Source organism: Misgurnus anguillicaudatus, chromosome 16 (assembly GCF_027580225.2).
Source record: "Misgurnus anguillicaudatus chromosome 16, ASM2758022v2, whole genome shotgun sequence".
In the NCBI taxonomy this organism is placed as follows: Eukaryota; Metazoa; Chordata; class Actinopteri; order Cypriniformes; family Cobitidae; genus Misgurnus; species Misgurnus anguillicaudatus.
In genome coordinates this window covers 15,393,165-15,414,374 of record NC_073352.2, presented here as the reverse complement: position 1 = coordinate 15,414,374, position 21,210 = coordinate 15,393,165, and the positions used below count along the sequence as shown (strand labels likewise).

Sequence of the window (21,210 nt, the reverse complement as noted above, 5' to 3'; positions counted from 1 at the left end):
GTCTTGAAAAAGTCTTGAATTTCATTTTCCCATATTAAGGCCTTAAAAGTTATTGAATTTCACCTCAAAGTCTTGAATTTTTCACGGAGGTCTTAATTTTTCAAATGATCAATAGAATTATATGCTGTTAATTCAGGCACAAAACTCGCGTGCACGAAAAGATAGACAGTACGAGCGCAGAACACTCTCCATGTGTGGAAAAGCATCTTAGCGAGCGCGCGGGAAAGCATTCTTGCGTGTTCACAGAACACTATTCGCGCGCAGAAAAACGTCCTCCCGAGAGCGCACCTCTGTTCAAAGCGCACAAACGCAGTCACACGGGCTGGGATGAGCGCTCGCTCGACTCTCTCTATGCGCTTAGAGCTGCACAACACGCACTTGCTCGATCAAGTTGACTTTGGGACTGTGGGGGTGTGTCCTCGTACCTGTGATCGGTTGTTTGATTTAATCAGTGACACACACACAATCTTCTGTTCCACAATGTCTCTAGTAAATCTAAGACACGTTTTAATATGATCATTATGTCGGAAAAGGTAATTTATAGTCTTGTGTGAGCCATGCAATAGTACGCTGCAAACAATAACGCACATTTTAAGCTATTATTGTTTACTATTTAATTAGATAATATCATCTTGCAATACTATATAGGCTACATATTTACATTGTCACACTAAGTTAGCATTAGAAAACTTTAGTATGGTCCCGTATAAAGATTAACAGAAAAGATTAACAGAATGAGCTTGTGTCCAGTTTTTTGTTTGGTGCAGTGAACAGATCTCTTGTCTTTTTAGGGTCAAAATAGCATTACATTTAATTTGTTGTTGTGTTTGAGGGGTTTTTGTCCATTTTGCCTTAATATGGTTAATTTTGTTTGTCAGTTTTGTTCTGCAGAGCATTACTGATGAGTGTTATTAGATGTTGTATTATCTTAACTACAGCAAAAAAAAAAAAAAAAAAAAAAAATTAATACTTCCAAATTGGTGTTATTGTTTGGTTTGCATCTTATTTCATGGATCAAACAAGACATATTGTTTTAACATAAATTACCTTCTCCGACATAATGGTCATATTAAAGCTTGGCAGGCTGCACAAGATAAAGAGGAGGGCCGCCTGTGGCCCCTGGCCCTCCAGTTGCCCATCCCTGATTTAGTGATTTCGAATTTGCAATAATGTGCATTTCAATCTATTTGATTGTTGGTTTTGATTGTTGGGTAAAGAAAAGGTTTAGGTCGTTTGGGCCTTGGACCTTTCAGAGGCATATTGTCATGAATGTTCAAGCACTTGTAAATAGTAATTATTTGAGGTATATTTACGTTATTTAAAATTATTTATTCTACCCGATTGGGTGCGATGTAGGTATTAAATTTCATTTGAAGTGGTATTAAAAAGGCCTTGAATTTAGGTTTGACAATCCTAGGGGTATCCTGATACAGAAAAATTATAAAATACATATGGTATTATTGCAAAAGGTGGACATGTCTGAAAGATATGATGCCAAACTAGAATCCAGCTTATGTTTGTTAAGGGTTCTCATACAAGTTACTAAATTTCATGTACCCCAAAACTCAGATGTTACTGAACGGTATATTAGATATTATGTGGCTTCTCTTGAACATTAAAGGATGAGTGGGGAAAACTATTAAAACGTAGGGAGCACCCCAACTAGGGGCAATTTACCTACTGTTTTTCGCCAAACTCAGAGGTCCTCTGAGAAATTTTATCCCGTCCGGATGCAAATGTCTGTGTTTGCCCGCAATATCTTTTGAAAACGCGGTTCATTTCGTGTTTTGGCCAACGTGATCTGCCGTATAAGGTCTTATGCGCGTATATTGTATTTCCTGAGTCCCATTCATAAACAATGCTTAAACAATGCCAGCATCATATGCCAAACCTGAATAAACTGCATAAAATTAATGATAAAAAATAAATTTGTGATGTGCCATCAGTTGTGGTCTTGACCGGTCTTGGAATGAAATTCCGAGTCCTCTTTGTCTGAGACCGAGACGAGACAAAATCCGGTCGATTCCAAGACTAGACCAAGACCTTTAAAAAGTGGTCTTGAGACCACTCAAGAACTACAACACTAGGAATAGCCTGAATCATTTTAATCCCGTCCGAATCGGTACATAAAATCACAGACGTCCTGGGGGACACGTTGAAACTCAAACGTTGTTTGGAAAACGAATCCCGTTTAAACATGGTGTTAAACTGAGCTAATAATACAACAGTATTAGAAAGCATAATGAATCAAAATTGTACAAAATATTTTCATAAATATGAAGAAGATAAATCACAAACTTTATGAATGACTGGCAAGTATGGGGAAGTTTTATTGGCACAGCTTTCATGTTGCTGTGGCATAACTGACATGTGAAATCTATGGGCGTGAAAGTAAACTGATGGCTCTTTTGTATTTGTTCCTCATTTTTCCACCACCATGATAGTCAATCAATCTCCAGGCTATTTGATCAAAATTTTAAATATTTGATCACAACATGAATAATATGTAAGGTCTTCTCAGATAGAGAAAACATGACTGAATTAAGTACGCGCAACAAGATTTAAAACATCAAAAAAATCTAGCAGCAACAGATAGCAAACCTATTTTTAAGCACTTTTAAACATTCTCAGTGGCATCAAGTCAGAATGACGTGCTGATCATGACACTAGCATTGCCAATATAATGGTTTAAATCAAGCAACATCCAAAACGTTTTAATAGAGTCTGTTAGAACTTCTCACTACAGAATAGGTAACAATTTAGTCTTCTCTTTATTTTCATCTTTATTAAAGCATGAATTAGGACTTTATTCAGCATTTACTGAATTCCATGCAAAGCTTGCTGGTAACAGGAAATCCTTATCCAGGTTTAAGCAATTAAACTTTTACACATCAACATGAACCATTCATGTAACTCGACTGCATTAAGTAAGTTAATGAATTTTTAAAATAAGTAAAATGGACAAGGAATACAATTGTTTTGGAATGGCCGGCCCAGCTAGAGTCCGGATCTAAATCCCATTCAAAATCAATGGGGTGACCTGAAGAGGGCGGTGCGCAGGAGACACCCAACCGATGTGACAGAGTTAGAATGCTTTTGCAAGGAGAAATGGCAAAATATTGCAAACTCAAGATGTGTGAAATTGATTGACACATACCCAGATTGAATGCAGTTTTTTTCACAACAAAAGTGTTATTTACTTTAATATATTGGTTGGAAGTACGGAATTAAGTTGGAACAGGTTCCAAAATGATTCATCTTGGTTTCATTTTTTTAAATCACAAAAACCTGCTATTTTAACAGAAGTGTGTGGACTTTTTGTATCCACTGTATCTTGAAACAAATCAGTGGCACTGGCATATTTTAAGAAGTTAAGTTGAGACAGCTCCAATATGTGTTTTAGGAATAGCCTTAAGCCTTGTCTGTGAAACCAGGGGTAAATGTTTGAGCTACGTACTTGATTAAACCATGTTCTTTCAAAATGAAATAAAAGTAATACTAAAGAGTCAAGTCAGTTTAACATGATGCAATCGTCTTTGAAAGAGAAACACGACCATTCACCTGTAGTGAACAGCGTACAACAAAGCATTCCAGGCCCCTCCCCAACTGCTACTTAATTTTGGTGGGTTAACACAAGCAGGTGTCCAGTTCGATCAGATAAGACAACTGACCGACATCTGTTATGGCCGACCTCAGTGTCAAAGCTGAGGGGAAGAGGACGTTTTGATTGGTTCACACCATTTCTCCTTATCATCCTTTCATCTGAAGTCAGGGTGTTCATAAAAACTCTTTAAGGAAACAGAATGGCTATGCAGTATTGGCTTGGTAAAGAACAAATCTTTATATTTTTTCACCAACAAAATGGACATAAAACCATCACCTATTGACTTCATACTCGTTTAAAGAGACTAGCATTCTGAATTACATTGTTATGTTATGAAACTGTTAAAATAATCACAGTTATTAACATATGAATGAATGCATGTATGTTATGGTAACATTTTGCTGTCAGGTTTATAATTTTACATTCAGGACAGTGCCAATGGTATTTTGGAAATAGTTTGGTAGTGAAAAATGCATAGATGAAATTCTAAAAACAAAGTTAATGCTATGCAGATGTGTTCCCCACTGAAAGTTAAAAAGGATATTTTTTTCAGACATTTCTAGTTCTGAGTCTCATGCACGCTAGAGATTGTAACAGATCTAACTAAATTCATATGACACATAAATAGAAAATGATATTCCATCACGTAGGCAAAGTCAGCAGTGGTTACAATGTATTTGGTTTCATTTATTCATATTCTATTTCATTTAAACATTTGTATAAAATGTATTTAAACATGGTGTTAAATTAAGCTGATAATATAACAGAATTATTAGTGGAAGAAAGCGATTCATCAAAATTGTACAAAATATGAAGAAGATAAATCACATGCATAACTTTATGAATGACTGGCAAGTATGGGGAAGTTTTATTTGCACAGCTTTCATATTTGCCTGCATATGTGGCATAACTGACATGTGAAATGCGTGTGAAAGTAAAATGATGGCTCTTTTGTATTTGTTCCTCATTTTTCCACCACCATGATAGTCAATCAATCTCCAGTCTACATTTGATCAAAATCTTAAATATTCGGTCACACATTTATCTAGAATAACATGTTAATTAATGTCATGTTGAAGACAGAATATATAAGAAAAATAGTAAATGAAATAAATGCAAGTGACATGTTTGTCAAGGACGCTAGCCCGTCCTTAAAATGTGACCTCTGTATTTAACCTATCCCAGTGAGAAGTGAACACACGCACTGCAAGTTGTGAACAGACACACATGCACGTTACTGGTGTGTATCTTGAAACTAATCAATGGCACTGACATATTTTAAGAAGTTAATCCAAGTTAAGACTTAAACTTAAACGTGTTTAAGTCTAGAAATAGCCTTAAGCCTTGTTTGAGCTACTTGATTAAACCATGTTCTTTCAAAATGAAATAAAAAGTTATACTAAAGAGTCAAGTCAGTTTAACATGATTCAATTGTCTTTGAAAGAGAAACCTGCTGCAATGGCGTTAATTCAAAATAAATGACACTAAATTAGATTACACTTAGTGTGATCACAAAGTGAATGCTAAAACAGCCTTATCGAGTCAAAAGCAATGTCTGAATATGACGCTAATGGTTAAGAATCCACCTTATGTTAGTTAAGGGTCTTCCTGCAGGTTGCTACTGAATATAATGTAGCATAATATGTTACTGAACTATGATTTCAACATTAAAGGATGAGTGTGGAAATGTACTAAAACGTAGGAGCAGCCACATGAGTGAAACTGATTTTTTATGTTCTATTAAAGGGACATTTTAACATGTATATTAATAAATCTGTGTTAACAAAGAGAAATAGATTTAAACATGGTGATATGTAAATGGAGCTACAGTGTTTTTGATAATAACCAAACAGATCTGGGACACCGTTCACTTCTATAGTGTTTTTTCTACTATGGAAGCCAATGGTGACCCAGATCTGCTTGGTCTTCTGTTGTGTTCAGCAGACCAAATAAATTTGTATAATATTAGAACAACTTGAGGGTGAGTAAATAATAACAGAATTTTCATTTTTTCAGTTAACTATCCCTTTAAGCATGGTGAAATATTTTAAACGGGGCCGATAGTGCCACAAAAATATTGTGTGAAAAAAGCATAAACATGTATCCTGTAACTTGAATACAACATATTTAATAAAAATGAGGAAGTGAAGCAGTGCAGAACTTTATGAATGACAGTTAATTATGAGGAAATTCTGTTGGCACAGCTTTTGTGTGGGCCTGCATGTGCGGCAAAACTCACACAGGTAAAAGCCAGGAGGGTGAAACTAATCTCTTTGTTCCCTATTTGTACAATACAACCACAACATCGATCTACATTCAGAATAAAGATCCAACACTCTAGAAATAAAGGTGCTTAAAAGGTTTTTCACAGCGATGCCACACCATTTCATTCATACATTTTTATTATCTGAAGAACATTTTCACCTTGAAAGGCGGAGTCCACGATGTTTGAAAGCCAATGTTGATATTTGTAATCACCCAAACAAACACGCCCCTACCCCAATAGAATCTGGACCTTCTGTTGATAGACCCGCCCCACACATACGCAACCCGGCATTTGATTTGATTTGATTGGCTATAAGTGTGTTTTGGTAGTCGGCCCATCTCCTTTTCCAAAGCGTTTTTCAAACATTATGGACTCCGCCTTTAAGAACATTTTTTTTAAACAGAAATGTTCCTCAGATGTTAAAGGTGCTTTAAAGGACCATTTTGACAGAAAATGTTCTTCTATATCATCGTGATTCATTGCTAATGTAATCTTTTGTGTGTGTGTTGTGTCATGCCATGTAAATCCAAGTGTGTGAAAGTTACATTTACCACATCCCTTGTGGTAGACATTCTTGTATTCGCTTACAGGTTTGAGGATGAAACTGATCTAGTCATAATCATAAGTTTACATGAATTTGAAAAAGAAGTGAAAATTATCTGAATGGCAAAAATTCCAAAAGCATCCACGTCACTGCACAACACCACCAAGTGTATTTAGGTATCATTTATTTTCCCTTTTATAAAACAAGCAATACAATGAAAAATGACACTATGGTGTTTTGACCTTCACACAGGAGAACAAAAAATACAAAAGTTAGAAATTAAGCGCTAAGTGACCAAACTGTGAGAAAATCTGCAAAAGAGAAAACACTGACTAAAACATCATTTTCCTCTTTAAGAAACTCACATCAAAAAAGCAGATGTTTTGCTTTACTTGTTCACATTAAGTACTCATAAACTAAAACAGCAGCTTAATAAAAAGCTGCAAGTGCATTATTTCATCTCTGTTGAAAGTCCATCAGCCCTCTACAATTCGTCTTAACAGAGTTGCCAGACCACCTTTAGCTACTTGTAGAGGTGTCTTCTCTTCCTTGTTCTCAATATAGATACTGGCACCATGTTCCACAAGAAGTTTTGCTGCCTCTGTTCGCTCTTCATCACATGCAAGGTGACTGCAAAAATAGTATGAGCTGAATTTTGTGTCAATATTATTCATTCAAACATATAGTATTTGAGAGCAAAACTATTAAATTGTTGTAAAAAAAATTAATTCGCATTTAAAAAAATGTTATCTTAAAATTATTTTACCTACAAAATACAGTGATTGTTAACCAAATTTTTTGCAATATGAATTTTTCTTTGAGCAGTTTCATCGCGTGTCCGTACATTTTGCTCTCTGCTACGCTGATTTTGTTTGCGGATCAGAAAACTTTGCTTTTGAGTCAAAAAGTTTTGCTTGCGAGTGAGCCGCATCATATTGGGCGGGGTCAAGCTAGCTGAATGAAAGACCTGATTCTATTGGCCACTTTCGACTGGAGCTACAGGTTGGCCACGCCCACTGCGCTTCACCGCCGTTCCGCTAGTCGAAGAAGAGCGAGACATGGAGAGCAACTCGTCGTTTGCAAGGTGAGGTAGCTAATTAAGTTTTATAAACTAAATGTTTTAATCGGGATTACGTGTTTGTAATGTCCATATGTGTTATGTTATTATTTTCCACTTAGATATGCAAATTAAGGTTGGCTAGCGTTGTACCAATCTGTAGTTACTGATACCGCTTGAAAGTTTTGATCAGTCATACGATGCTTTACGCTTGTTTTACATACTTAAAGCGTAGTAAACATGTTTTAGATATGTACCATATGTATCACCAATAGTTTTAAACTATGTGATCGTTGTTGATGGTGGCTGTGTAAGTTAGCACAGTGTTTCCCAAATGCAGTCCTCCCGTAACATTAACGTTACCCCCTCACAGAATTTGAAATGTCTCCTCATATGATTTAACTCATCATCTTGTTGATGTGTGTTAATTAGGGATACCTTAGGTAACATTAAGTTCGAGTTCACAAAAGAACCGACAGGCCGAGGACGTCAATGTACCGCGAGGGCGATTCAAGAAATCATATGGAGTGGAATCGTCTGCTTCGTATCGCTCTCGCGGTACTTCGACGCCATCCGCCTGTCTTTTCTTTGCAGATAAAGCGCACTGCCAACCCTTCATATGTGAATATTGGAACACGGCATAACTTAGGTCTGTACGTGAAATGACAGTGAGGGAAATGCAATTGATCGATAATGTATTTGTGATCATATTTCATCTAAACATCTAACGTTAGCTAGTGTTTTACCAGTCTGTGTTGCTCCATAGTTTTGATTAGTCTACCATTACATAAATACTTAAAATAATGAAAATATACATACAAAATGACCACAAATGTACACAGTTAAATATACATGTTTCTGCATGTTATGCATTTGCTGTATTAGTATTTTTTGCTTATGAAAGTCTTCTCCTCTTTGCAGGTCTATGCAGTACCAGCTTTTGCAAAGAACTGTGGATAGACTGGGTTCCATTATTAACAGGCAGCCCATTGATTTTGAATACCTTCATTTTGTTTGCTGTCAGGAGTTACAGTTTCTCAGAGCTGGGGTATCATACATAGATATTCCCCAGTGTGTGGTAGATGCCTTAGAACACTTATGTGAATTTATCTCCAATTACATCTCACATAGTACTGTCACTCCACTGTTGGACAATGTCGCTATGACTGAATGGAGTGGATGTGTGGGGCGTCCCAGACTAAACATTTCAAGGGAAACACTCCATGATTTGCTGAACTTGCATTTACCACTGACTTCTTTGGCTGATGTGCATGGTGTTTCGAGATCAACCTTATACAGGAGAATGAAAGAGGAAAATCTTTCTGTAAGAAGCACCTATTCTAATATTTCAGATTCTGAGCTTGATCAGAAGGTTCGATCTATAAAAACAAGAATGCCTCATGCTGGATACAGTCTGGTTAAAGGATCCCTGCAAGCAATGGGCCATCGAGTTACATGGAGAAGAGTGAAGATGTCTTTGCAGCGTGTGGACGGTGCAGGGGTACTTTCGAGGATGGTCCAGCTGTCATGCATTGCAAGACGTTCATACTCTGTTCCTGCTCCCTTGTCTCTTGTCCATATAGACACTAACCATAAGCTAATAAGGTAATTTTTACATGATTATTGCATCATTAATCATCCCTGTAGCATTTACAACATTTGTGAAATGTTGCACTTGCATAATTAAATGATACTATCAGTGTTGGTTGACATTTTTAGGTATAACATTGTAGTTTTTGGAGCCATTGATGGGTTTTCAAGAAAGGTAATCTTTTTAAGCGATTGTTCATTATTATTATTTTTGTATGTTTTAGTTTTTATATACAGTCATGTTTATTGTGTCTCACTCCTTAACAGATCTTTTACCTGGATGTAGCTGGGAATAACAAAGCGGAAACAGCTTTTGGTTTTTTCATGGATGGAGTGCAAAAAAATGGATGGCCTTCAAGGCATGCACATAGTTTGAATAATGCCCACAAATGTACACCATGTATAACAAAGTGTAAATTACAAATTAAAGTAGTACGCTATCTTGTAATTTTTCCAAGAAATCTTTAGTTAATGACAAAACAACAAATGTGACAATGCCTGTAATTTTTTTAAGATTTACTGTTTTCTACATAAAATCATCCTACATAATTCAAAGAACATTCTGTAAAAATTAACTCTTCTTTCTTTAGAGTGCGAGCTGACCAAGGGGTAGAGAACGTAGACATTGCAAGATGCATGTTTACTGTGCGAGGAACTGGCCGTGGCAGCTTTATTGCAGGCAAAAGTGTGCATAATCAGAGGTAACTATATAGAGAATATATTATGTACTGGTGTAAATGGTTATTGGACTGTATGCTGCAAAATTATTTTAATCCAAAGCAACCTAACAGTGCATTCAAGGAATCCATTTTGTATCAGAATTTGGGATTTGAAACTATGATCTTTGTGTTGCCAACACAGTGCTCTAAAAACTGAGCTACATAAACATGTCTAGTGTTTGTCTGTTTTAGAGTGGAGCGCCTATGGAGGGATGTTTGGACTGCTGTGACATCCAATTACTACAATGTGCTCCACAACTTAGAAGAGGAAGGGTTCATCGACCTGTCCAGTGATCTTCACCTCTTCTGTGTGAATTATGTTTTCATCCCTAGACTACACAGAGACCTTGAGAACTTTATAGACTGCTGGAACTGTCATCCCTTGTCAACAGAGGGAAATCTGACACCAATTCAGCTTTGGAATATTGGGACGCTGCAAACACCTGTGCCAGAGCCTGATTTTGCAGAGGTATGCATTTAGTCGAGTAAAATAAAGAAACCATACTATAAATTAATGATAATAACTATGCTTAAAGGGACAATAAGTAGGATTTTCCCCCATCTATCGGTGAAATTGAATTTTGCATTCAAACGTATAGTGCTCTCTAGCACCTCGATTTTGCAAATGCGTGTTGCAACTACGGTAGCTGTTATGTAATCACTGATCTCCTTGTCAGTTTCAGCTGGTTACGTCTTCTGAATGAAAGCGCATTGTGGTAGGCTAGTGTTTTTTGTCCCTCTCTGCTATTATAGTTTTTCAATATGGCGGAATGACATGGAAGCCTCCTTGGACTTAAAGGAATAGTCTACTCATTTTCAATATTAAAATATGTTATTACCTTAACTAAGAATTGTTGATACATCCCTCTATCATCTGTGTGTGTGTACGTAAGCGCTGGAGCGCGCTGCGACGCTACGATAGCATTTAGCTTAGCCCCATTCATTCAATGGTACCATTTAGGGATGGGGTTAGAAGTGACCAAACACATCAACATTTTTCCTATTTGGGACGAGTGGTTGTACGAGCAAGTTTGGTGGTACAAAATAAAACGTAGCGCTTTTCTAAGCGGATTTAAAAGAGTAACTATATTTTATGGCGTAATAGCACTTTTGGGAGTAATTCGACTCGGCGCAGTAACACCCTCCCTCTCCCATTATGAGAGGGAGAAGGGGAGTGGACTTTTCAGGCGAGTCCAAGTACTCCCAAAAGTGCTATTACGCCATAAAATATAGTTCCTCTTTTAAATCCGCTTAGAAAAGCGCTACGTTTTATTTTGTACCACCAAACTTGCTCGTATAACTACTCGTCTTAAATAGGAAAAACGTTGATGTGTTTGGTCACTTCTAACTTTATCTCTAAATGGTACCATTGAATAAATGGGGCTAAGCTAAATGCTCTCGAAGTGTCTCAGCGCGCTCCAGTGCTTACGTGCACGCACACAGATGATAGAGGGATGTATCAACAATTCTTAGTTAAGGTAATAACATATTTTAATATTGAAAATGAGTAGACTATTCCTTTAACCGTTCAATGTAAGTAAAGAGACGAAATTCTAAGCTTACAAAGAAAAGTCAGATCATCGGCAGAGGTCGTTTGACACTAATGAGGACATATTCATGAATAAAGACATTGATTTTGATTAATAAAACACTTAAAATCTTACTTACAGTCCCTTTAAAAAGACCTTGAATGCAAAGTAAGCAGATATGATGCACTGTAGAATGATTATTGTAATCGGTGTGGTGTATTTTTTATGTCAGATGCTGCAGGCTGAGGACATTGTGTATCCGCAAAATACAGATTCTGAGCATGGAGCCATCTGTGTCCCTAATATACTTTGCCCTTTGTCATCTGAAGGTCTTGCTGTTCTACAGAACCAACTAAACCCCACCAAAGAGTCCACATGTTTTGGTTATGACATCTACTTGGAAGCACTTGAATTAGTTTCAACTTTAATGCCATAAAGAAATATCTTGTAAAGTTTAGGCAGCAGCAGCAACATTAAAAGAACAGGCTAATATTTTGGGATTTTAACTTATTCACCGTATCCCCCAGAGTTAGATAAGTCCATACATACCTTTCTCATCTCTGTGCGTGCCGTAACTCTGTCTGGCGCACCCACCGCTAGCCTAGCTTAGCACAAAGACTGGAAGTAAATAGCTCCAGCTAGCATACTGCCCCCATTTTCCTATTTATGTGTTGTGATTTGTACATTCACATTGTGTACAAATAACAAGGTCATATGAGACACTATATTCTCAGAAGGTGAAGCACTGCTACTGGGCGGAGTGTTTAGCACAACTGTCTGGTTTGATTGACCAAACTCTCTGCTCCTCACCAGGGGGCTTCTTAGGTGCTGCGAGCAAATAACTCCACCCAAATAGCAGTGCTTCGCCTTCTGAGAATATAGTTCAGTATGTATACTGTTAAAAGATAGTTGTCTCTCATATAGTCACGGTGTGAATATACAAATCACAACATATAAACAAGAAAATGTTTGCGTTATTTTGTCAATATGTTAGCTTGAGCCATTTACCTCCAGTCTTTGTGCTAAGCTAGGCTAGTGGTGAGTGTATCAGACAGAGTTACGGCACGCACAGAGAGGAAAACGGTATGTATGGATTTGTTTAACTCTGGGGCATGCAGTGAATAAGCTAGAATCCCAAAACGTACACATGCAAGTTATTAAGCAATGTGTTAACATTAGTGAAATTGTGCTGTGTACAGTGTAATATGATGTACAAAAGAACAAATAATGGTTTGTTACAGATTAAAAGTATTACATTCAATTAAAAAGTGCAAAAACATTTGTTTTGACTTCATTAAGAAAACTGGGTTATGTTCTGCGAGGAACTTACCACAAAACATCTAAATTTACTAATGTAGCACAACAACATGCCTTATAAACATTTCAACTTGTCAAGTGTGGCAGGTAAGGATATAAACTATCTGAAATAACTATCCGAAAGGCCAGACAAAAACATTAGTACATGAACAACAGAAACCTTCTTCAGTACAGTGGATAATTTCATAAAATTTGTTAAACTCTGTCAAAACTGGCCCCGTATGTAACAGCAGTTTGCAGGACAGTTTTAAAAGACTCATAATCGGCCATATGAACTACTGGAAGTGTAAGTGTGTTGGTGCAAGCACTGACAAGTGGATAGCACACTTTGTGGTTAGGCATTCGCTGTAAACAGCAATGGTCAAATTTAACAACTATTTTAAATTTCTGCCTTTCTGCTACAAGAAGATGCATGTGAGCTTGCCCTGTCATCCACTGCATTATGTTTGGTACAGACAAGGTTCCTCCCGCTACCCCATCCTCTGGTTGTGTGTCTTTAAAAGAAATTAATAGAATACATTAGAACATTTTATTTTAAACCCTTTAAAAACTAGAACTTATAGAGCATATTTATACTTTGATAAAAACAACAACAAAGCACGTCATATTAATTGTTCATACCTTCAAGTTCAAGAAGGAAATCTTGGAAGAATTCCATGATTTTTGCCTCAGCCACTTGTTTACTGGAACCAGTTGGACTCATCTCTGGAGCCAGGTGGGATAAAATGTAATGGGAGTCAACCTAAACAACAAAAATAATACTATACCACATTCTAATAATTTAAAACAAACATAAATGCTCAAAACAGTATTGCTCAAAACAGTATTGCTACGTACTTTGTCATCATGTCCTATAACAAAAAGATCATGACATTCTTTTGGTTTTCTCTGCATGACTTTGATAAGATCGTACACCTCTAGGCCTTCACGAAGTTGTTGTAGCATTGGGATGCGTTTTGTAGTAATATGTAGAGAAATAGACCTGACAAAACAAAAAATGTGTAACTGGAATGTTCAAATAATGAAAACTTAAGAAATATGAACAATGCCAAGGAAAAACACTACATTAGCTTAAACTAATTTGCTTAAGTGTTGTACAAAGCTTATTACATAATTAGTTGTAGGGCTGCATGATAAATCGCATGCGATTGTCACGCGCATCTCGTCAGTAAAGCCTGTTCCTTGATGAGTAATAAATCACCATCAGCTGCTTTCAGATGAAGCGGCATATACTACACAGAGCCATGGTTCAAGCGGGGAAATATCGCATTCATACTCGCCGTCAGTGTTGGTCAAGTTACTTGGAAATAGTAATTAGTTACTGATTACTTCCTTAAGAAAGTAATCCCGTTACTTTAAGTTCACCCTTGTTTCATTTAAGCTTAAGGGTGTTACAAATTTTTTTTTCTGTTACATCTCCATGGCAACAATAGTATTTTATAACAACAAACCTGGGTCACTGTCGTGAAACATTTAACGATTACCCTTACCTAAGAGAATTATTTAAGGGATTATACTGTATGCAACACCTTTAAATTATTATCTTACAGTAGTGGGGAATTTACCCTTTGTCAAACTTAAGGGAAAAACTTAAGGTGCTTTATGCAACCGGGCGAAGACCTTTCAGCCTAATTCTATTCTTTCTGCATATTCCATCATCTAAAATTGAATCAAATGAAACATTATCTGTTTTAACCTCTCGACGCACACTAATTCGTGGGTGTAATGACGTTGTTTTTTTAAACGCAGCTAACAAAATCTATATAGCCTACTGTCTACAAACATTAATTTAATAATATTAAATTAACATTACTATACATCGTTTAAAAGGTCTACGGGTTAAGCATCAGTGTATGGTCTCTGTTTTGAGATACAGATGCTCTAGCATCATAAATGTAGTATTTTGTTACAGAAGTCCAGATGACAACATGCAGAATATAAACGGGACTTCTTACCTTGGTGTTAATATTACGATTGTGAGCCGAATCCAGTCTGTTTCAGATGTGTGAATAACCCATTAAAGCAGTCTAACAGAGTTCATCAAATGACAATTTTTGTCCACAAATGCGTATAATCCATGAAATAAGAGATTTATAGTCTGTTGTTTACATCAGATTTCGCGTGAACGTGTATGAGATGGAGCCGCAGCGGTCATGTCAGCTGGGGATTCAGGATTTTTTTCAGTAATTTCACATTCCTGTGCCGGCTTGCTAGGTGTTTGCTTAGATTTGAGGTGAATCAGATTACAGTAACGCGTTACTTCTAACACGTTACTGCCCATCACTGCTCGCGTACATCGCCTGCGATTATGAATGCGATATTTCCCCGCCTGTCTGTAAACCACGGCTCTGTGTAGTAAATCTCACTCCATCTGAAAGCATCTGATCGCGATTTATTACTAATCAAGGATCCGGTTTTACTGACAAGATACGATTTATCATGCATCCCTAGTTGATTCCGTATACTATTCTACATTAACTGACTAATAGTAGTCTATGAGTTTACATATATCTATATCTATATATCTATATATCTAAGTGTGAAAATGTGACAATAATAGTGCTTGAGTTAATCTGTATCATATGTGACAAATCAACCTTAATATGCTTTCCTTGTGGTCAATGTTGATCGGTCCAGTGTAGCCACAATCCAGGATTTCATTTGTGATGGTGGATAGGTCAGATGCATCTTCAATCTACATATTGATAAAAAAAAATGTTAGCAGCTTAGTATCTGCTAATTTAGAGGGTTATATATAAAATTTGTTAACCTACCATTTTGATCAGTGGTGATAACTCTGTGTCATGCACACCATCCTTTTTAATGTTACCAGTAACAAGATATTCATAGCACCACTCCTGCATAAACCGTGGGGCTGGTCCTCCTTGGGCAATGCTCACAGCAAATATTTCACCAGCAACTCTAGAAAAATATGCATATTGTACATACACAAGTATTTAAAAAATTTAATTCAGTTTTCATTGCTGTAATTGAAAGAACTGCAGTTAGGATGAATAAAAAGCAGAGACATTATTACAAAGATATGTCTAGTGATCTGCAGAAAGAAAACTTGGAAAATCATGGGAAGATTGAGTTGTTAGGATATGAAGAAGTAAACTCAAAGTCAAAGACATACTTGAAGAGCTCGTTATCTAGATCGTTGAGGGAGTACTTCGGCATTTTTCCATATTTCACATCACCTTCAAAGAGACGCTTTTCAATACCAGCAACCATTGCTAAATCCAGAACAAATAATAAAAAGCATTAGGCGAGAGAGAGGCAGCCATGACCAACAACACACCTGTATATGTAGAATGTTGCCTATAGATTCAGATTGATTAGATAAAGTTTAATAAATTAACAAATAAACAAATTTTAAACATTGTACTTATCTACATACTGGACAAAAATTCTTTCCTCAATGCCCCTGTATCAACTCCTGGTTCTCCCAGGAAAGTGATTTTCAAGGGATTGATGGGGCTTCCTAATTTTTGCCGTTTCCACAGCTTTAGACCTCTCTCAACCATGTTGTCTCGTGACACACAGATTTCAAATGTCTTTGTGGCATTTATCTGTGCTGCTGCATGAGAAATCACATTTTCCTCACTGTAAAAAAATCAGAGTTTATGAACTTTGCAAGGTACTACATTAAACTAAAGCAATGATCACTTGTAGGATAAGTTACCATGAGATGCAGAGTATGATCCAAATCAGAGTTCTGTAATTTTTCTGGCTCTCCATCTAGACTAAAGTAAAAACAATACACACTCTTTCAAATATAGATACTCAGGTTTATACAGAGGTTTTAAACAAATGTAGAAAGAAATGTTTAAAAGAGAACAGTAAGTGAGATTATGGTATAATGTTACCATATAAGAAAACATGTCTGTGAAAATCAGTCTAAAACCACAAAATCAAATTGACATTAAAAGGTTAAAAGTTTGATTTCAACCATTAATTTCAAATCAATATCAATCTTTAACACGATTGTTAATACTCTGTTAATATAAAAGATATCAAGACTATGTTTCCACAGAATGTTCTTTTAATTATGTACCATGATTTGATCTAGAAAACAGTACATCTAAAAACGACTTTAGCTGAGTTTTCACAAGCAGATGTGAAAGTGACAAAAGACTTTAAAGGGAGTCATTACAAGATATTACCTTTCTCCACAAAAGCTGGCATGGAATTCTAATTCTGACACCGGAAACGTATCTGTGCATATTGGGCATTGGGCCTCATCATGTGTCTAAACATTCAAAAAAAGAAAAAAGTTTATGCAAGGGGCAGTTTTGTAAAGATAATTGATAATTAATTTGGCTTTTGATGGTGTACCTTCTGTATATTTTGTGTAACATTGCACAATGTTGCATCTCTAGAAGGCCTATGGCTTGGACTAAGAGTTGCCTCCTCTACGAACACCACATCTTCTTCCTGCAAAAAGAAAAAAAAAACCATGAAGTTGTACTGATAGAATGCTAGGCTAATGGAGTCGCCTGAAGCAAAAACACCTCTTAAAACTAGGTGTTCTTATCACAACATAGACTTACCTCAATTTCAGAGTTTTGCACGCTGTCACACTGGTCAACATGCAAAGCCAGTGTCTGGAGTGGCATCACCGTCTGGCATTTTTTACACGTTGCCTTCGGCATTTTGGCAAATTCTGGTGCGTCTGGTGGCAGTGGTGTCATATCAAGCTCATCTTGCAATGGTACAATATAAAGCAAATTTCTCCCACTATTTGAAGCACTTTTGATGACTGATCCAGTGTATCCCTCAGATTCCAGAGGTATTGCTGATATTCTTCTCCTTCCATTACCACCTACATTAGCAAATAAGTCAACTGAAATTAAAAAATAACTGTACAGTGTGCTTTAAAGTTCTGTACTGGATGGACACATGCATATTAAGGCATTTTAACTCCAAGTTATTAAAAAAGCTCACCTGCAGCTTTGAAAAGAAGCCATCTGTCTTGCAAATCATTCATCTTAGAATAGGTTTCCTGCAGTAAACTTGATAACTACATGTAATGAGTTAAAAAAAAAACAGTTAAATACTAATACTGTGACAAAAAATACTTAATAAAAATATGTGTTTGATCATCTTTACCTCTGCATGAGTTATGTCAGATGCTACAGACAGTGTCCTCTTTCCAAGGCCTGCCTGCATGAGTTCCAGCTCCTCAGAAATGGATGGGGTCATATCAGATTTACAGCAAAGTAATGACAAAGACAAATCAAAGGTTTTTCGTGTCTTTGCTAACACTGCAGGTCTCTGACTTTTAGCAAAATGTCTTTTGATTTTGCCAGAGCTTTTAAAAAATCCAGGGAAAGACCTACAAATTATAGAACAGGTGAAACAATTTGTGATTACTTTTGAGTAGCAACATGTCTGCAAATCCTGTGTTTTTAAATAAAGAATAATTGACAATGGACAATTGAATTATTAGAAAATAATGCCAATGTTGTGCCATTACACCACAGGTGTGCATTATTTTCAAATAATTCAAAGGACCAGAGTCGATTATTCCGCTTATACCACGATTACCACGTACATTGCTCTGGTGGTTGTTTTTAGACATTTGACAGATTAAGTGTGCTTTTGTCAAAAAATAATGCATACCCATGAAACATTTCTCAACCAGAATAAAGCATTTAACAGCCCTGTGGTATAAATATCCTTCTATGGCTATATGCCACACAATTAAGGAATGTTTAAATATTCTGACTAACACTTTAACTGGCCCTTTTAAATATGCTTGCTTTTCTACCTAGCCATTTCATGCTCCACTGTTGGTCTTGGACCTGACTGTTGAACCTGGCTCTGACCCTGTCTTGTGCTTTCACCAGGGATCACTCTGGCAATCAGGGACATGAAATGTTGAGCGGCCTCTGTTGCAGCACGTTGATCATACTGGAAATAAGGTTTTGGTGCAAAACACTAATGTGAAATATTAAGTAAATCATTTTTATTAGATAGGTTAGATAAGTACTAAAACAGATAGATTAGATAGGTACTAAAAAGGTAATATCATACCTGTGGTTGAGATCTGCCTGTCTGGTTTTCCATTCTGAGAAACATAAAATAATAATAACAAATAAGTTTAAAACATTTTGATGACAAGATTTAAGACGACAACAATATATATTTTAAATGACTAACGTTATAAATGTTAGACGTTTAGGTGGAATATAATCACAAACACACAGACAAAGAGACTGGGACAGCGGTATTAAAATGGTATATATAACAATACATTATCGATCAATTGCATTTCCCTCACTGTCATTTCACGTACAGAAGTTATGTAAGTTATGCCGTGTTCCAATATTCACATATGAAGGGTTGGCAGTGCGCTTTATCTGCAAAGAAAAGACAGGCGGATGGCGTCGAAGTACCGCGAGAGCGATACGAAGCAGACGATTCCACTCCATATGATTTCTTGAATTGGCCTCGCGGTACATTAACGTCCTCGGCCTGTCGGTTCTTTTGTGAACTCGAACTTAATGTTACCTAAGGTATCCCTAATTAACACACATCAACAAGATGATGAGTTAAATCATATGAGGAGACATTTCAAATTCTGTGAGGGGGTAACGTTAATGTTACGGGAGGACTGCATTTGGGAAACACTGTGCTAACTTACACAGCCACCATCAACAACGATCACATAGTTTAAAACTATTGGTGATACATATGGTACATATCTAAAACATGTTTACTACGCTTTAAGTATGTAAAACAAGCGTAAAGCATCGTATGACTGATCAAAACTTTCAAGCGGTATCAGTAACTACAGATTGGTACAACGCTAGCCAACCTTAATTTGCATATCTAAGTGGAAAATAATAACATAACACATATGGACATTACAAACACGTAATCCCGATTAAAACATTTAGTTTATAAAACTTAATTAGCTACCTCACCTTGCAAACGACGAGTTGCTCTCCATGTCTCGCTCTTCTTCGACTAGCGGAACGGCGGTGAAGCGCAGTGGGCGTGGCCAACCTGTAGCTCCAGTCGAAAGTGGCCAATAGAATCAGGTCTTTCATTCAGCTAGCTTGACCCCGCCCAATATGATGCGGCTCACTCGCAAGCAAAACTTTTTGACTCAAAAGCAAAGTTTTCTGATCCGCAAACAAAATCAGCGTAGCAGAGAGCAAAATGTACGGACACGCGATGAAACTGCTCAAAGAAAAATTCATATTGCAAAAAATTTGGTTAACAATCACTGTATTTTGTAGGTAAAATAATTTTAAGATAACATTTTTTTAAATGCGAATTAATTTTTTTTACAACAATTTAATAGTTTTGCTCTCAAATACTATATGTTTGAATGAATAATATTGACACAAAATTCAGCTCATAAAATAGTGAGGTTGATTTTATGTATGTCTGGGGGTAGCATTCAAATAAACAAAAAACAGTGTGTAAAGTACATGAATAATACTTACAGTGGTGTGTTTCCTTCAGAGTCTTGTATGTTGGTAGAAGCGCTCTGCTTTAAAAGAAGCTGAATGAGACGGTAGTTGCCCTTGGCAGATGCTCGGTGTAAAGGTGTGGATTGCAGCTTGTCTGTTGCATTAGGATCTGCACCATTTTCAAGCAAAATCTGGGCTATCTGTTAATATAAATAAATTAAGTGCTTTAGTTCAATGTAGGGGAATGTTTTTATAAATCTGGATTGTGTGAAAAAGATTAAGTTGGCACAGAAAGATTTAATGTCATGTTTTTATAGTCATACAATGAAAAAGGAGAGCTTACTTCATATCTGTCTTTAGATGCTGCATAGTGCAGTGGGGTACAACCATTTTGGTTCACAGAGTTCAACTGAGCTCCTTTGGATATTAAGGATCTGACAATTTCTTCTCTTCCAGCAGATGATGCTATATGAAGAGGTGTCCAACATGCCTGAAATGGTTTGCATCACATAAAAAATAGTAAAGAACTCCACCAAGAGGATACTGAGTGAATGACAAAGCATCCACAGTGGTATTATCATACATTGAATCACACAATATTCATATTCATATAATTTGTTAACGACATGCTTTATAAGTACACTAAAGAATTAAAAGAATATTCTCAAAAAAACTCTCAAATGTAGCAATGTTGGGTTGATTGAGTGAAATATAGCTCACTGCTGACTCACATCATCTTGGGGATCCACATCAACTCCAAGATCCAACAGAAACTGCACTATTTCCACATGTCCAGCAGAACAGGCCCAGTGCAGGGCAGTTCTGTTGTCCTACATGAAGCAGAAAAAGTAAGTGCACATATTTTTGAATCAATAAAATAATCATCAGCATGCTAACCACTGGATGCATGTGCGCCAACACTTTGTTTTTAACATAACGTTACCTGGTCTGTTTTCGTAGCTAGCAGGTTGTCAGACAAAATACGTGTTTTAAGTTCTTCAAAATTTCCAGCATAAGCTAAATTACAAACTACAACATTTGATACACTTTTCTCCATTTCGACTGTTAGGTAGCGCGAGTATGACAAATCAACATAAACGACTCCTCCCCCAACAAACAGGCTGCAATTTCATTGGATAACGCAAATTATTTAGGCG

General features: G+C 36.6%; 4 protein-coding genes across 5 annotated transcripts; 1 reads left to right on the top strand and 3 right to left on the bottom strand.

Annotated features, from left to right (window-relative positions):
- Nucleotides 1-6,581: 6,581 nt before the first annotated feature.
- On the bottom strand, nucleotides 6,582-21,173 carry psmd10 (proteasome 26S subunit, non-ATPase 10). The gene is made up of 5 exons (XM_055178018.2): nucleotides 20,997-21,173; nucleotides 20,785-20,883; nucleotides 20,397-20,543; nucleotides 20,087-20,253; nucleotides 6,582-7,044 (listed from the first exon to the last, which is right to left on the bottom strand). Exons 1-5 carry the CDS (start codon nucleotides 21,108-21,110, stop codon nucleotides 6,891-6,893), a joined length of 681 nt encoding a protein of 226 aa, XP_055033993.2. The 5' UTR covers nucleotides 21,111-21,173; the 3' UTR covers nucleotides 6,582-6,890.
- LOC141350040 (uncharacterized) lies at nucleotides 7,089-11,745 on the top strand. Of its 2 annotated transcripts, XM_073854159.1 has the most exons (7): nucleotides 7,089-7,498; nucleotides 8,393-9,076; nucleotides 9,191-9,236; nucleotides 9,329-9,420; nucleotides 9,652-9,762; nucleotides 9,973-10,249; nucleotides 11,542-11,745. In XM_073854159.1, exons 1-7 carry the CDS (start codon nucleotides 7,473-7,475, stop codon nucleotides 11,743-11,745), a joined length of 1,440 nt encoding a protein of 479 aa, XP_073710260.1. In that variant the 5' UTR covers nucleotides 7,089-7,472. The 2 variants fall into 2 exon arrangements, with proteins under 2 accessions (XP_073710260.1, XP_073710261.1); XM_073854160.1 differs by lacking the exons at nucleotides 9,191-9,236; nucleotides 9,329-9,420 and having other exon boundaries at nucleotides 7,090-7,498.
- LOC141350042 (G2/M phase-specific E3 ubiquitin-protein ligase) lies at nucleotides 11,717-16,227 on the bottom strand. The gene is made up of 7 exons (XM_073854162.1): nucleotides 16,027-16,227; nucleotides 15,763-15,862; nucleotides 15,401-15,548; nucleotides 15,224-15,321; nucleotides 13,464-13,608; nucleotides 13,248-13,368; nucleotides 11,717-13,120 (listed from the first exon to the last, which is right to left on the bottom strand). Exons 1-7 carry the CDS (start codon nucleotides 16,151-16,153, stop codon nucleotides 12,822-12,824), a joined length of 1,038 nt encoding a protein of 345 aa, XP_073710263.1. The 5' UTR covers nucleotides 16,154-16,227; the 3' UTR covers nucleotides 11,717-12,821.
- LOC141350041 (uncharacterized) lies at nucleotides 16,255-20,001 on the bottom strand. Its single transcript, XM_073854161.1, has 9 exons — nucleotides 19,559-20,001; nucleotides 18,666-18,699; nucleotides 18,400-18,542; nucleotides 17,739-17,964; nucleotides 17,574-17,649; nucleotides 17,180-17,451; nucleotides 16,965-17,063; nucleotides 16,793-16,878; nucleotides 16,255-16,372 (listed from the first exon to the last, which is right to left on the bottom strand). The coding sequence occupies exons 1-9, from the start codon at nucleotides 19,582-19,584 to the stop codon at nucleotides 16,270-16,272; spliced, it is 1,065 nt and encodes a 354-aa protein (XP_073710262.1). The 5' UTR covers nucleotides 19,585-20,001; the 3' UTR covers nucleotides 16,255-16,269.
- Nucleotides 21,174-21,210: the final 37 nt, after the last annotated feature.

Coding starts and splice junctions, on each gene's coding strand:
- LOC141350042 (XM_073854162.1), bottom strand. CDS start 16,153: ATGGTTGAGAGAGGTCTAAAGCTGTGGAAACGGCAAAAATTAGGAAGC. Junction 15,863..16,026: donor GAGGAAAGAATTTTTGTCCA/GTATGTAGATAA, acceptor TTCTGGATTTAG/CAATGGTTGCTGGTATTGAA. Junction 13,369..13,463: donor TTATAGGACATGATGACAAA/GTACGTAGCAAT, acceptor TTTGTTGTTTAG/GTTGACTCCCATTACATTTT.
- psmd10 (XM_055178018.2), bottom strand. CDS start 21,110: ATGGAGAAAAGTGTATCAAATGTTGTAGTTTGTAATTTAGCTTATGCT. Junction 20,544..20,784: donor ATGTGGATCCCCAAGATGAT/GTGAGTCAGCAG, acceptor AAACCATTTCAG/GCATGTTGGACACCTCTTCA. Junction 20,254..20,396: donor CATCTAAAGACAGATATGAA/GTAAGCTCTCCT, acceptor TTATATTAACAG/ATAGCCCAGATTTTGCTTGA.
- LOC141350041 (XM_073854161.1), bottom strand. CDS start 19,584: ATGGAGAGCAACTCGTCGTTTGCAAG. Junction 17,965..18,399: donor GTGGAGCATGAAATGGCTAG/GTAGAAAAGCAA, acceptor TATAATTTGTAG/GTCTTTCCCTGGATTTTTTA. Junction 17,064..17,179: donor TGCAAAACTCTGAAATTGAG/GTAAGTCTATGT, acceptor TTCTTTTTGCAG/GAAGAAGATGTGGTGTTCGT.
- LOC141350040 (XM_073854159.1), top strand. CDS start 7,473: ATGGAGAGCAACTCGTCGTTTGCAAG. Junction 9,237..9,328: donor TTGATGGGTTTTCAAGAAAG/GTAATCTTTTTA, acceptor ACTCCTTAACAG/ATCTTTTACCTGGATGTAGC. Junction 9,421..9,651: donor AAAAATGGATGGCCTTCAAG/GCATGCACATAG, acceptor TTCTTTCTTTAG/AGTGCGAGCTGACCAAGGGG.